General features: G+C 34.5%; 1 protein-coding gene across 1 annotated transcript; it reads left to right on the top strand.

The window, feature by feature from the left end:
• Nucleotides 1–7,851: 7,851 nt before the first annotated feature.
• On the top strand, nucleotides 7,852–10,152 carry LOC135223920 (cuticle protein 19-like). The gene is made up of 3 exons (XM_064262841.1): nucleotides 7,852–7,899; nucleotides 8,887–9,094; nucleotides 9,905–10,152. The coding sequence occupies exons 2-3, from the start codon at nucleotides 8,954–8,956 to the stop codon at nucleotides 10,082–10,084; spliced, it is 321 nt and encodes a 106-aa protein (XP_064118911.1). The 5' UTR covers nucleotides 7,852–7,899; nucleotides 8,887–8,953; the 3' UTR covers nucleotides 10,085–10,152.
• The last annotated feature ends 7,348 nt before the right edge of the window (nucleotides 10,153–17,500 follow it).

Consider the following 17,500-nt stretch of genomic DNA (forward strand, 5'->3'; position numbering starts at 1 on the left):
AATAAAAGAGAGGAAGGTAATAAACATCTCAAAAGGAGCATGGGATTCAGATGTGATCGACAAGATTTTCATTCAACCAACGTTTAAGAAGATTAAAGGAAGGTTATCAGCGGGGGTGACCTTAATTGGCTTACCTGTGGATGGATCTCTTGGTATAAATACCACCTTTTCTGTAAACTTTTCTCATTCATATACCTGAAGAGGGAGACAGCAGTCTCTGAAATATAGTACTTTTCTCTATATATTTTGGTATTTTTATGGGCTCCTTTTATCAGATATGTAACATATAATTATATATATTATATATAATTATATATATAGATATATATATATTATATGTATATATATATATATATATATATATATATATATATATATATATAACACCATTGTGGATTGCTTGTCCATTTTAACGACTCGTGCTATGATTATTATTATTATTATCATCATTATCCACCGTGAAGCCTCGTGCTATATTATTGATGTTAATATTACTATTAATATTATTATTATTATCGTTCACCCTGAGGCTTCATTATAGGAGATCAAATCCCTCTCCGTTGAATTCAGACTTTAAAAAAAACCACAACAAGAAAAAGGAAGTCGAAATCAGCAACAAAATTTGTGCTTTGTTCCTTAAAACAGGAGGAAACGAAAATTCCGACACGTCTACCCGCCTCTCAAGAAACGTCATTCGCAAATGACCTTCAAATTCAAAGTCGATTCCACAATCGTAACGCGCTCTTCTTGAAAGGGGCAATTATCACGAACAATCTCGAGGTGAAAAGAAATTAGAAACAAGAGAGGTGGCCGACCTTCGGCCATCGGCACGTTCAAGGTTGCGTGCGGTGGGAGTCTTCTCACAGAGGAAATTTGAAGGTTTTGTTAATGAGATGATATGGCTATAAGTGAAATGATTTCATTTGCCTTTTTTATTTCATTTATCTATTTATTTATTCATTTTATGTCAATTTCCGCCAAGTTAAGTCTGTTTCATGCAAGAAACTGAATACAGAAATTAGGCCAAAGGCAAAGCACTGAGACCTATGAGGTCATTCAACGCCGAAACGGAAATTGGCAGTAAGACGGTTTGAAAGGTGCAAGAGGAGGAAAGCCTCGCAGCTCCACTATGAACCAACTGATAGGAGAGGGTGGGAAGCAAGATGGAAGAGAATATGAAAGGAGGTACAGTAAAAGGAACGAAAGGCGTTGCAGCTAGAGGTCAAAGGCAGGCTACAAAGAACCTTAAGTAATGCCTACAGTGCACCACTAACCGCACGAACCCCTCCCCTACAGGATTCAGGCAAGAAAATTAGTGTTCCACAATTTTGGGGAACACTAATTTTCAAATTTCTAACGTACCTGAGTTCAAGGATCCATCCCTGGAAACTATGGATTTTATGATCATGAAAATACATGACTATCGAAGGGTACAACACTTGTTTTTGCAAAAGTAATATAAGCAATAAACAAACAAAATGTTGCCTCTTTCTCTTGCACTTTATAAAGTAACTTTAATGCGTTTGGCATTTGCTGCTCTAGCCAGTTCAAATATGGCTGCTCCTGCTACTTATGAGTACTGTCTTCAAGAATAGCCAATCTCCAATGTCCCAACTGCCCTAGGATGAGGCCCTTATGTCATCCTACTATCCCTAAAAGGACACGTAATATGCCTTTGTAAATTTATTTTATAACTTTCGATTAAGGGTTATACTTGTGCTGCTATCTGGGCAGTCGTACCCTGCATAGCTTTGTCTTACCAAGATACAGGCTGGAGTGTCATTAATCAAAAATACACTTAAAAACATTTCTTCGTACTCTATATGTTTCGATAGGCTAAGAGGGAAGCTTCTGGTTATCAGTGATTGTCATGAAACTGGGAGACTGGAGAGCGGCATTTTTATAAATCATTAGTCATCAGTACATTACACACCAACTATAGTAGATTCACATCAACCGTGCATTTGATGTTTAGGCCAGTCCCTTACGACGCTTCTGATTGGCTGTTGATAAGCCAATCGCAGGGCTGGAAACTCTTAGTCTCTCTCGAAAGTTCACATAGGCAGGATGCATTTTCCATCTCTCCTGAGGGATACTTTTGAAAGACGTATCCCTCAGGAGAGGTGGACCATAGATCCTACCCATGTGAACTCTCGAGAGCCCCGTGATTGGCTTATCAACAGCCAATCAGGAGCGTTGTAAGGGACTGGCCTAGACATCAAATGCACGGTTGATGTGAATCTACTACAGTTTTTCTAAGCTGAACATTTCCACGATAGTATCAGTAAAACTGATGTGTTTGGACTACGATACTTCATGCAAGTGAATGCCTATCGACTTCGAGTGTGTCCTGACTTCGACAGCACGTCGAACTTAAAGACCATTCCCTCCAGATATATCGTACCTGTGCTGGCATAAGATATCGTAATCTTAAACTAACCAACCAAAGACCAATTCCAACTCAGAAGAAAAGGTCAGTACCGCTTCATACTATCATACGGGCTGTTCCAGGTCATTACAAACAAATAAAAACTACAAGACACACAAGGTTAAACTTACATAGAGGGCTAGGCACAGAGCCCAAAAGCCCAGCCCTAAAAGATACCCAACTTAACAACAAGGCAACCCAACCCACTCTACACAGTACATGCCAAAGTCATCCTTTTCATTACCTCAATATAGAACTCACAGCCCGCCCCACCACCAACCCTCCCAACCCCCAACCCCCACCCGAGAACTTCAGAAATGAACGATACCTTTCACGGGTACGGGGTATGGGCAATACAAGATTTCTTGTGTTGAGAAAATGAAGTCGGTGAAAAAAAAAATTATGAATAAAAAAAAAACTCGAAATTCACGACTTTCTTCATAATTATTTTCTATACACACACCCTCATATATATATATATATATATATATATATATATATATATATATATATATATATATAGTATGTATGTATTATATATATGCATTTATAGATTTTTATCCACACATTAAGGAAATAATACCGAATGGGTATTAATATCAATATCATTATTCATAAGAAAGCGTCGCCTGACGAACTCGAACCGCCGACAGTAACTCCTTCTGACTTCAGTGACGAGTCCTCTTGTGTATATCTATATATATATTATATATATATAGATATATATAATATATATATATATATCTATATATATATATATGTATAGGTGTGTGTGTATATATATATATATATATATATATATATATATATATATATATATATAGAGAGAGAGAGAGAGAGAGAGAGGAGAGAGAGAGAGAGAGAATTTATATATAAATATATATAAACATATCTGTAACTATACTATATATAGACTACATATGCATGTATATATACGAAAAGTCAATAAAACACGTCTATAATGTTGCGTGCTATGAAATATTCATACAAAATTTGCACCATCTAACATTGTTTCCAGGTCTACTGAATAGACTAGAGTAACTGTCCCAAAATAGCATTTACCTTCGAATAATAATTTAAAGCTCATAATATCTTCCAGCAGACGCACGAAAGAGATGAGTGGCAAAGCTCTAAATTTTACACAAGGAAAAGACGCGTCTTGAATTCCAAAGACCTAAGTAACAGAGAGAATAATATTAAGTATCATTAATATTTTTTTTTATTGGACCATAAAGCACAAACAGTGAGAGGACGATCCATTTTACATTTTACATTTTAGCAGTCACTCTCGAAAATAAATAAATACATAAATGCATAAATCATGAGCTTCTTGCGACGGTCATTTTAGTTCTCCCAAGGCAAAGGCAAACGGCGAAAAACGATGGAGAGAGAATTTCCATTCTTTCTTGGGTTATGTAAATGACCGGCAAGAACATTCCCCTAACAAACCACGTAAACCCTGTTTGGTAAAGACCTTAAATAAACGTAATAACTTCACTGAGATTTGCTACGCAAAAGTAAACAAAGCATATCAGTAATTTTAACAGTAAACTAGCAATCATTTTCCACCATTTGGGTTAACTGGAATTTTCCAAAACCTTCTCCCAATAAATACCTCGTAACCTGGCACTTTCTACAAAATCATGATTCTAATATTTTTGGTTAAACTAGTTTTATATATATATATATATATATATAATATATATATATATATATATATATATATATATACATATATATATATATATATATATATATATAATATACTGTCGAAAAGAATGGCAAAAGAGGTTCGATACGGTAAATTCCGACCCTTGGGATGATATATAGCCGGGGTAATTACATTCAACATTCTTACATTAGGGCCACCTGGAGAGAGAGAGAGAGAGAGAGAGAGAGAGAGAGAGAGAGAGAGAGAGAGATGCTGATCCCGCCTGGACGTCGCCAAGTCTATACGTAAAATTTACGTTAAGTTAACCACCCTAAGACTATCTTTGCCACATAGCAAAAGTCCAATGAGAAAAATGGATACGCTACATTTTGTCTAGAAAGTTATGTACAGAGCTCGGAATTACAATCATTATGTAGAAATGGAAAATTCAAAGATCATACAAGGCATTAGATTAAAAGTGTCACTAACCACTTGAGTAACTTATTCTGTGGTACTTAGTTGAAATCTTGTAGAGGAAGCGACTGAGTTCCAAGTAACTATCCTCACAGGACAAAACTTCTGAGGCCTAAACGAATCACTGTGGAAATAAGATGCCTTGTGAGTGACATCCATTCGTTCAAAATATCTGGATTACATAATATCAAACGAAAAATTTTTTTCACCTTACATATTTTATTTATCTTTATTTGTTTTTAAAATGCAATAGCTAACCTATGATGTACAATTTGCGTATGTAAACATGTGACATTTTACTACTAAATCGATTGAGGTGAATGGCTTACACTACAAATTAACATAACATTTAGTTAAAGAAAGCTTAAATTCCATTCCGTTTAAAATCTAACTACAGTGCAATATTATAAAGTCCTGATTCAAAATGGGCTGTATTTTGAATTAACGATCTAAAACACGAGTTATTAACTATTATTTTAATTTAGGCAGTACTGTAAACACATCTCCTAGGATGCACATATTGCAAAAGATAAATGGAACTGTAAAAAGAGACAATGGAGCCTTTAATCTTAAAATCTTCGAATTAATAAAAACAACCAAATTTAAAATCTTCGGAGTAATAAGTTTATTTATTTACTTGTGTATTTTAATTTCATTTTATTTGTTTACTTATTTTTTTTGCATTCCAGAAAAAGATCAGAGTAATAAGAATTTTTTTTTTTCATTCCAGAAACAGAAAATCAGAGTAATAATTTTTTTTTTTTGCATTCCAGAAACAGAAAATCAGAGTAATAAGTACTCTTTTTTGTTTATGCATTCCAAAAAAGAAAATCAGTCTAAATCTTCTCTATGAATACGAAAATTTGACTCCCAAGACAATAGGAAAGCATGTCATGACCTGACCTTCAGAAATCTCCCAGGGAGGATGGTGTTCCAAGGCATTGTCGAAGTCATATCGCTCCCTCTTCATCGCTTCACGAAATTCGGGTATCGACTCTGAAACTGACGAATCTGGGTTACAGCAACAACGCGAGTTTGACCCGACTATGGTTATACCATAATTAGAAAGGTTTCTTTTTCTTCTTCGTCTTTGACGCTCTCATGCGTTTTGCAATGTCGGTTTGGGAGGAATTTTTTTTTCTTCCGGCATAAAATTACACTGCAAGATTTTCGGGTACATACATCTGTAAGTGTATGTGTATATATGTAAGTATATATGTATGCATATATACACAAGTGTGTGTGCTGTAAACAATGTAGGTACTGCATATGTAATACCTGATGTGTATATATATATATATATATATATATATATATATATATATATATATATATATATATATATATATATATACATATATATATACTTACATACATACATATATACATATATATATACATATATATCTCAGGTATTACATATGCAGTACCTATATTGTTTACAGCACACACACACACACACACACACATATATATATATATATATATATATATATATATATATATATATATATATATATATATATATATAATATATATAGAGAGAGAGAGGAGAGAGAGAGAGATTTAGAGAGCAGAGAGAGAGCGAGAGAGAGAGAGATATCACAGTATATATACACAAACACCGTTCGCAATATACGCAATACGTACGGATTAAAGTAAACTACACGAAAATACTTTTTTTAATCAATTATCATTATATCCCCTGTGAAATCAATCTCCCACATGAAGTAGCGTCATTCGGCTACCCAGGCAAAAATGGACGCCTGCGTAATCATCAAAGCACTTGAAGACCAAAACGTTCCAGTTCAATAAATCACCCTTCGTGACAAGCGACATCACAAACCGTTATCCTGTTATGCGGTTTGAGCTTCCTCGAAGGAGGAGGAGGAGGAGGAGGAGCACCAATTTTCATAGCACAGGATGACTTGAATATAGGTATCAAGGCTAACAAATGATTATGTTTTGCTAACGTGGGTGAATGTGATGAATGAAAACGTAAGACTGAGAGAGAGAGAGAGAGAGAGAGAGAGAGAGAGAGAGAGAGAGAGAGAGAGCGAAATACACTGCTTTGTTAACATGGTCAGAGATATAATGAAAGGAAATGTATGTTTACACTTGTGAAGACAAAGAAGGAGAGAGAGAGAGAGAGAGAGAGGAGAGAAGAGAGAAGATGGAGAGGGAGAAGAGAAGGAGAGAGAGAGAGAGAGAGAGAGAAATACACTGTTTTGTTATCGTAGTCAGAAACGTAATGAAAGTAAACGTACGTTTATACTTGTGAAGACGAAGACGGAGAGAGAGAGAGAGAGAGAGAGAGAGAGAGAGAGAGAGAGAGGCGCAAAAAATCCTTCACGAAGGCCATAAGGAAGCTCAACTCGCTTGATGATGATATAGACAAAAAAAAAAGGAAGAAGGTAGATCACATAAAAAATGAAGAAAGCTTGAAGTGTGGTAAGATGGCGTAACAAAAAAAAATGCTCATCAGCAGTGCTAACTCCCGTACTCCTGCCCGTAGCTACAATTAGCAAAGCTGCAATTAGGTACGTAGGTACACGCATGCCTCGTTCATCAGGTAGTACAACGTCCATCCTTCAGACTTCGAATGGGTACAATGATGACCTCGTTTTGAATAATTCTGTTCTTTCTTTTACCTTGTCCTAATACAGTTGCAATTTGAGTTGGTCTTGTTACGGAATTCGCGGATCTGAAGGGGAGACTGGATGGGATTGCGCCATTCCAATGGAGGAGAGAGAGAGAGAGAGAGAGAGAGAGAGAGAGAGAGAGAGAGAGAGAGAGAGAGAGAGAGAGAGAGAGCTGGGCAGGAGATGTACTGACTACGGTTAAACCTTATGATGATTTCGTTTTCTTTACCCTTCATAAGCATTCTAATTTTTATATTAATGATCGGGTTATCAATGAAAGGAATTCGCAATGTGTGTTTTATAAAAGGTATTGAGAACTTTCCTCCTTGTATTTGATTGTAAGGTATTCAGAATTTTCCTATTCATATACGATTGATTCTAAAAGCAAACACAAAGAAAAACTCGCTCAAAATACAATTCGAATACAATCATGAGTGTCACGTGGATTCAAGAATCTTAGCTGTTAAAAGTGTTAAAACATATTTAGATAAATACATCACAGCAAAAAAAAAAAAAAAAAAAAAAAAACGCTCTCCTTGCCTCCATTAGAGCGAACAGGAACCGAAGCCACGATAGAAAATAGGCTGGGTCTGTGGGCGTGGCATCCGAGGTCAACGGCGGAAAGGCGGGTATAAATAGGGCATTCCCGCCGCCCCAGAACACAATCGACCTGTTGTTAGCAAGCCATCGCCATGTTCAAGAAGGTGGGTCACGAAGTTGTTTGAAGTTAACCATAGCAAATACTGTATTCGTAGGAGCTTAGTTTTAGTTTTGCACTGGCCTGGTGAAGAGAGGCACTTAGGAAATTTATATACATAAGAAGTGACTGTATTGTGAATGTTAATGGACTCATCATTTTTTTATTGTGTTTTGAATGTAAATAGACTGACAACAGATATATTTCATAGCAAATTTTGAGGATTTTTTTTCTCGTAATAGGCCGTAGTGACGATGACTTACGAGAATTAGACTATGAAGCTGCATAGAACCGTGTCACTTTCAGCCATTCAGTGATATTCTGGTAATGGAGATGACTCGAGAATCCTTGTGGTTTCCAAATATTGGACTTACACAGACGAAACTTATAAATGTCACTTGAACTTGAACATAACACTTAAACAATTCGAATTCGAATTCTAACTAAAAGTTACTCATTTTCATATACATCATTTTCATTTCTAAATATTGGACATGCACAACTGGAACTTATGTGTCACTTGAAATGAAGATAATAGCGACATCATTTTAATTCTAATCAATAGTTACTAACTTTTATGCATATAATTATCATTTCCAAAACACTGGATCAAGCTAATATTTCACTTGAATTGAAGATGAAAGTTACACCATTCGAATTTTAACCAATAGTTACTAATATATAATATATATATATATATATATATATATATATATATATATAATTTCCAAAAATTGGCATAAACCGATGAATCCAAAAAAATGTCAGTCGAAGTACAGAAAAAAAAGTACATCATTTGAATTGGAAACAATAGTTATGAACTTTCATATATATAGATATATATATATATATATTGATATATATATATAATTTCTATTTTCAAAAATTGGACATAGGGAGACGAATCTAATATAATGTCAGTTGAACTGAAGAGAACAGTAACGTCACTTCAATTTGAACCTATTTACTAAACTTTATAAACATTTCCTTCCAGGTAACTCTGTTGTGTTTGGCAGCCTTGGCTGTGGCTAGGCCGGATAAGCCAGCTCCTTCTTCTGGGTATGGGTATTCTGCCCCTACACAGCCCCCTCCTCCCCCAGTCTACAGTCCCCTCAACCAGCTTACCCTCCGCCCCTCAACCTTCCTATTCTGCCCCTCAACCATCCTATTCCGCCCCTGCTCCATCCTACGAGGAACCTGAGGTGAGGCTTAATTTACTTTCGTTTTCATAGCTTAGTTTGTTATTATAAAGATATAGATAAACAGTCAGGTATACACATACATATACATATATATATATATATATATATATATATATATATATATATATAGATATATATATATAAAGGTTTTTTTTTTGCCACGAAGGAAAAAAATGAAAAAACGAGTTGGCCGAGTACTTTCGGTCCTATTCATAGCATCACGTTTTATATACTTCGTGATCAAGTTATTCATATATATATATATATATATATATATATATATATATATATATATATATAATTTGAAAGTATGTATGTATATATATATATATATATATATATATATATATATATATATATATATATATATATATATGTATGTCATGCTGGCAAGAAAAAATTCCTTTATGCTAATAGTTAAGGATCTGGCCTCCTTTCCTAATTATCTTCCCATGCAAGCACCTGATTAGGCATTGAAATACAATCAATAAGCAACATTCTATTGTCTTTAATGCAACATGACTTCACTGAATGCATGGTGGCGTAATATGAATTAAATGCATTTAAGATTCAGGGCGTAGATTTGCACACATGCCAATACAATTCTTAATATGATCATATATATATATGTGTGTATATAGTATTCAAATAAGTTATTATATTAATTTATTATTAGTATTATATATATATTATATATTATATATATATTAAAGACCTAATGTTCTAGTTTAAAGAATGCACTTCAATCCAACCTAATTATACTTAGAAGTAATAGAGTATAATGTGTCATTTTTCCTTTCAATTCCTCAGAAGGGAATGCCCTTCGACTTCGAGTACGCCGTGAACGACCAGTACAAGGGCCTCGACTTCGCCCACGACTCCGAGTCCGACGGAAATGTTGTCAAGGGCGAGTACCACGTCCTCCTCCCCGACGGTCGCACTCAGATCGTCACTTACACCGCCGACGCCTACAACGGATTACCAGGCTGAGGTCACTTACGAGGGCGAAGCCCAGTACCCGGAGCCCCAGCCTTACACGCCTGCCCCTGCTTACTCGGCCCCTGTGGCGCTCCGTGCTTGAACAGTCAGCCCCATGCCCCAGCCCCCAACCAGCTTACTCAGCCCCTGCCCCAGCCCACCCCAACCAGCTACTCATTCCCCTGCCCTGCCCCAGCCCCCCAACCAGCTTACTCAGCCCGTCACGTACTTACGAAAGACCCAGCTCACTCTCTACGGTGCTCCCAGAAATTAGAACTCTGAACGTTGCCCTGATCTTTATACAGATGAATATTTATGTACTATGAAAATTGCAGACCGTAATATATGAACTATAAAAACACTCTGAGTTTTAATCAATGATTCCCTAACCATTCTACGAAAAATCTCTCATATCTAAAAAGCACAAGTGTATTCACCATTTTGTTTTCTTTGTTTTCGTATTAAAACTGCCATAATTAAAAAAAAAATAAGTTTTTACAGTCAGCCTTCGTCCATTCCTTAATATGATTACATACTTTTTATAGTCTATAGATATATATATAATATATATATATATATATATATATATATATATATATATAATGTGTGTTTATATATACTTCTCCAAAACGGTCAATATAAAATTGTGCATGTATAAAATCCGTTTTTTTATGTTATTATAACTGAATTGACAAAAAATAATCTAATCTTATTATAACTGAGTTGACAAAAAAAATTAAAGTTAGCCTTCGTGAATTTGTAAATGTGATTACATATTGATAACGGCAATAAATGAATTTCTACAACACTGCAAAATATAAAAATGAGTACGCATAATTTCCCGTATTCTTCTTGTTAATAACCGAACTCACCGACAAAACAAAATCATACATACTATTAATAACTGCAATAATGCATTTTTCCAACATGGCACAATATAAAAATGAGTAAGCGTAAATTTCCTTTCTTCTTCTTCTTCTTCTTCTTACAAGTGAATTACCAATAAAAAAGAAAAGAAAAAAAAAACTTTAAAGTTGGCCGTCGTCACTTTGTTAACCTGATTAAATAGTATTGATAATCGCAATATATAAATTTGTACAACACGGAGAAACATAAAAACTTGTGCGTATACAATTTCCCGTTTTTCCCTAGTTAACAACTGCACCCAAAAAAAAACTAACAAAAAACATTTTAATAAAAAAAATAACACGGTAAAGCTAGTTTTTGTTATTATGATAATTATTTCATTATAATAACGACTAAGAAACGTCTCCAACACTGCAGAATATATATAAAATGAACGATGTCGCTTTATATTTCGCCCGAAGGCTTTTCTTGACAGCATGCGAGGAACGAGATCTCCAGTCAAATTGTGACCTGAAGTCTGGTTTCCGAAGAACAATAACACCTACTGCGTGATGTTCATGCGTGGATGCCCGCTCGAGGAAAAGAGGGCGGATGGAAATTTTGAGGGCGTGAACGCCAGGCATATCAGTATTTGTTACAAAGAATCTTATGCTTCAAAGAGTTTTTTAAGAAAAGAATTATTTTTTAAATAAAATTTTCGTCCAGAATAAAAAAAAAATTTAATTTTCCTCCAGAATAAAAAAAAAAAAAAATTTTCCTCCAGAGTAGAACAAAATTCAAATTTTCCTTCAGAATAGAAAAACAAATTCAAATTTTCCTTCAGAATTAATTTAATGATTATTCGTGGTCTGATTTATCCATCCATTAACTTCGAAGGCGAGTTTCTTTACAAGGAATTCTGTGAAAAATGAAGGGAGGGAAAAAACAAAAACAAATGAAGCCAGGTTTGTAAATGCCAAATGAGATGTGTATAAATAAACAAAAGCTCCAGCCAAGTAAATATTATATAAGACGACTTTCTATAAGGGAATTCTCTTATTCATTTAAAAAATAAAAGATGAAAAACTAAACTAAGATAGGTTTAGTAAAACCCATATGAAGTACGCTGGGTAAATATAAAATAAACAAAATACAACTATACAAATATCAATGAAATTAAAGAATTGGAACGTCTCTGAAACCTGTTTTAATGACTTTAACATCAAAGAATACGACTTTCCAATCAAAGAACAACTTTGTAATAACTTGAAAAGTAAAAGAATTGGACTTTTCGTAACGTGCTGAATAATAATATCAAGGTGTCTCAGCAGAACACAGAGCTGACATCGAGGGAAATAGGAAGCAAGACTTAACAGAGATGACAATCTGTCCAGTAATACCTTGCTTGGATTTGCTCCATGTGAAGGAAAATGCTATTCTTTTATTCTCTTTCTGTAACATGGCGTCACAACACCTATGGTCATTGAGGCCTTTTTTCTGAGTTTTCCTGATTGATTGATTGATGAGTAATCTGACCAATAACACACTTTCCTTAGATTTGCTGCACGTGAAGGAAAATTTGATTTTTTTTTTTTTTTTCATTCTGAAGGAAAATTTGAATATTTTTTCTATTCTGAAGGAAAATTTGAATATTTTTTTCTATTCTGAAGGAAAATTTGATTATTTTTTCTATTCTGAAGGAAAATTTGAATATTTTTTCTATTCTGAAGGAAAATTTGAATATTTTTTCCTCTTTTGAAGGAAAATTTGAAATTTTTTTTATTCTGAAGGAAAATTTGAATTTTTTTCTATTCTGAAGGAAATTTCGATTTTTTTTATTCTGAAGGAAAATTTTAATTTTTTTTTTTCTATTCTGAAGAAAAATTTTAATTTTTTTCTATTCTGAAGAGAAATATTGTTATTTTTATTTTCTTTCTATTATGAAGTAAAATTTTAATTTTTTTCTATTCTGAAGGAAAATTTTAATTTAAAAAAATTCTTTTTATGTAATATGGCGTCGCAACACCTATGGTCATTGAAACCTCTTTTTGAGATTGATTTATTGGTGCGGAATCTTACCAAAAACACCTTTCCTAGATCTCCACATGAGGGCAATATTTTTTTTTTTTTTTTTTTTTTTCTTTTTTTTTTTTGTCGTTATGTAATATGGCGTCGCAACACCTATGGTCATTGACGCCGTTTTTCGGAGCTTTTCCCGACTGACTGCTCGATCCGTAATCTGAACAATATCTTCCTTAGATTTGCTCCTCGTGAAGGAAAATTTGAATTTTTCATTTTTTTGTGTGTGTAATCTAGCGTCGCAACATCTATGGTCACTTACGCTGATTTTCAGTTTTTCTCGATTGATTGATCGATGCACAATACCTGCCTTTGATTTGATCCACGTGAAGGAAAATTTTAAGCTTTTTTTTTTTCCTATTCTCTTTATGTAATATGGAGTCGCAACGCCTATGGTCATTGACGCCGTTCTACAAGTTTTTTTTTTTTCCGAATTAAATTCTTGACAGCAGCCGAATATGACAAAGAGTAACCTGGTTACAGTGTTCCACCTGATCTTAATCAATAGAGCCTCGTATGTTAAACAAGTGAAGCTTCAGATACACGAGAAAATTTTCCATGAGATTTTTTTTTTTCTTTTTTTGGTCATAATCAGGATGTAAAGATCACCGAGGACTGTTTTATGTGAAAAAATAAAAATCGAAGTTTCTTTAAATAACCTACAAAAATTACATTAATAGAAAAACGTCTCCCTAATGATTTCTATGGACATTGCTTGGACGGAAAAATTTGATTAAAAAAAAAGTGCTTACTTCTCAAAACCTCCACATGGTGAACGCATATATAATTTTCATACATTTAGAATATTTTGATCTTCAACACATCGACCAATACTGGGATCTCACGCGTGGGAAAAAAATAAATATCATACATAAATGTATTGCTGGCAACTGGTACTATAATTAACGCCCCCCACCCCCCGCCCCCACTACGGGGCATAATCGCTGGTCAGTATTTAGTTGGTAACAACAACAAAATACCTTTAAAACTAATACACCGCACCCATGCTTGGGAAACCTTTGTTGATTTCCAAGTTTGTGTGAATGCGTAAAAATGTATGGTATTTTCAGTCATTATAGTAAATATATATTTTATGTATCTCGCTGCCCTTCGTATAGTTATAACGTTATAGTATATATATATATATATATATATATATATATATATATATAATATATATATATATATATATACACACACACACGCGCGCGCGTACAGCAAAGATGGAATAATAACAGCTTGGTAACGCACTCGCAAAGCAAGTACGGTATTCGGGATAACGGTTCTTTCAAATAAAGGCTGTACTATTTTATCGACAAATACATGTCAATCCATGAACCAAACGTCAGTAACTATGAAGACACTAATAATGCAAGAATTGTTTCAATAAACTGTATCATTGCGGCTTCCATAAAAAAAAAAAAAAAAAAAAAAAACGCGTCCTATACATGTAAAAGTGACGCCAATAACAATAATAACATTATGCGTGATACAGACGTGTAATACATGACAATCCAAGGATGAAGTGTGCGTAACAATAGGTAAAATTATTGAATATGAAGATACTAATGATGCACGAGCTATGTCAATAAACAGTATTACTGCAGCATCCATAAAAAACACGCGTCCTAAACGTGTAAACGTGACGCCGATATCAATAATAACATTACGCGTGATACAGACGTATATACATAACAATATAAGGATAAAATGTGCGTAACAATAGGTAAAATGCTTGAATATGAAGATACTAACGATGCACGAGCTATGTCAATAAACAGTATTATTGCAGCATCCATAAAAAAAAACGTGTATATCCTAAACGTGCGCCGATAACCATAAAAGCACTAAACGTGATACAGATAAAAATAACAGCACTGTCATAGCATATCTTGACACTCACCACCAGCCGGGCAGAGCGACGGCTGTCCTTCCAGTGTATTCAATCGCAGCCCAATCCTTAAACTCGCTAAGTAGGAGTGAGGTTCCTTTGAGATCGTTTGGGAGAAGACAACTTCATGAGACTGAGGCGTTTCTCCGTCCGAAGTACTTTCTGATATGGGTCGATCGGAACACAGGCTGAGTGCTCGCAGAATATGATTACGGCGAAATGCCAAATGGTGCTACGATGCTTTTAGCAACTTGTGTAAAACTGCAATCACCTTATGTTCAATGTATTTCTATTATGATATTACACTTGATAAAAGATTTTACTGCCGACAGACCTCTCAGCACTGACTGGATACCTTCCAGTTAACTTACGGCGTTACAGGAACTCCTCCAAGTTGAGAGGTATCTGGTCTAGATGTTGACAAAGTGTGACGACCAAACGCATACTTTTTAAGATTATCGCCAGTTACGACCTTCCTCGCCAGATATTCGAATAGCAGCAGTGTCATGAGTTTCTTAATAGTCGTTTACGATGGCGTAGTTCTTTGTCCTTCGAAAGCCAGGCCTGATTCTTCCTTTTGTCTTAGAGGAATTCCTGAATATGCTGGTCTTACTTATGCTTGTATAGGATCTTACTCCATAGACATGCCTGGAATAGGAATTGGTATATAGGATTTAGGCTAAAGGCGAAGCAGTGGGACCTATGAGGTCATTCAGCGCTGAAAGGGAAAGTTTAAAAGGTGTAACATGTGAAACAACTGTTAACGAAGGTGGAAAGTCAGATGGAAGAAATATAATATGAATGGAGGTACAGTAAAGAGGTTGCAACTAGGGGCATAAGGAAGGGACGCAGTAAACAACCTTAAGTAATGCCTACAGTGTACCACGTGATGTGCACTGACAGCACTACTACCCAACATACCTTAGGTGATAGACATGACTGTGACTTGCTGTACACGTGCAACTTGATCAAATGTATCATGTTAACTGCAATGATTTTCATATTTATCAACAACCAACTCACTACTTATGCAATGTCTGTATGACTTATATATACACTATACACTTGGTGTAGATCTAAACTATTTCGTTCTTCAGCTTTATTTTTAAACTTATTTTTCATTCAGCATAAAATGAGGTCACCACCATTCAAGTTCCTATGGTATGAAACTTCCAAAATCATCTCCCAATAAATCACTTCAGTCTAAATAAACCTGACAGAGATACCATCCTTTAGAAACGTCACAGCTATTATCAACATCACTCTTTACCCAAGTTTAATCTCAGTTTCCCATTTCCTACTTTTATTCATCCTCTTGCGCTTTTCTCAACCCATGTTGATATCCTACTTCTTCCTTTCTGTGTGTCGCTTTACCTCCTCTTTCTCCACCTCATGAACACCAAAATATTCTTTGGAAGAATGAATGTCAAGTCAATGGCCCCTTTGGTGGGCTTGTGCCATATGGATACGGTTCATCTTGCGAATAATAATAATAACGTTTCCTAGACAAATCACTCGATATCACACCAGAGTCAGACGCGACACTGCGGCTGCCAACGGCTAAGTGACACTACTGCTTGCTCAAGTAAACCACTTACCTTAGGTCGCACCCGCTCATGTTTCTCTGAAACAACCCTGTTCGGAGGAGCGATGGTTTCTTTATTCCAACGATGGCAATGCGTTTCAGTCCGTAGATATAAAATATCTTCATTTATAATAATGACAATTAAAAGCCACAGTAGTGTTAAAAAATTATATATTTTGTACAAGGTTAAATATTTATATATTATATATTATATATATATAATATCTATATATATATATATATATATATATATATATATATATTTAACACTACTGTGACTTTTAATTGCCAATATCATAGCCTCGTTACAGAGATTCCTTAGTTCAATAATAATAATAATAATCATAATAATAATAATTATTATTATTATATTATTATTATTATTATTATTATTATTATTATTATTATTATTATTATTATTATTATTAAATGGGATTAAGCTGAGAAGGAGAAAGATGATGATTAGAAAGATAATGAAGGTGATGATTATTATCATTATTATTGTCATTCTGTATTGAAGGAGATTGCTGCTTCAGCTGCATTGATTTTATAGAAATTCTTCTCTATTCTTCTTACAAAGAAAATAATAGAAATTCTCTTCTATTCTTCATAGAAAGAATAGAAAAGAATGTCTATAAAATCAATGCAGCTGAAGCAGCAATCTCTTTCAATAGAACATGCTAGAAAGAGGGTCTTCTACCTAAATATTATTATTATTATTGTTATTATTATTAGGCAGCAGTCGGAATTTCATTTCGTTATTAGTGAACTTCGGCCACCTGTTTCCAATTCACATGATGAAACGAAGAAAACCTCACATAGGATATGAAATAGCGTGCTCCCACAGACACGAACGTGGCCATGACCAAAAGAAAATAAATTCTTTGCAACTTTAATGTAAATGAAAATGTTTATTCACATTAATCGGAGCGAACTAGGTTTGAGTGCAGACTGAAGCAAGTTAATGTATGTGAGGGCTATTGTAGAAAGCCCATGGTGTAGCAGTAGGTTTGATAACAATTTTTAT

This window comes from Macrobrachium nipponense, chromosome 10 (genome assembly GCF_015104395.2).
Source record: "Macrobrachium nipponense isolate FS-2020 chromosome 10, ASM1510439v2, whole genome shotgun sequence".
In the NCBI taxonomy this organism is placed as follows: domain Eukaryota; kingdom Metazoa; phylum Arthropoda; class Malacostraca; order Decapoda; family Palaemonidae; genus Macrobrachium; species Macrobrachium nipponense.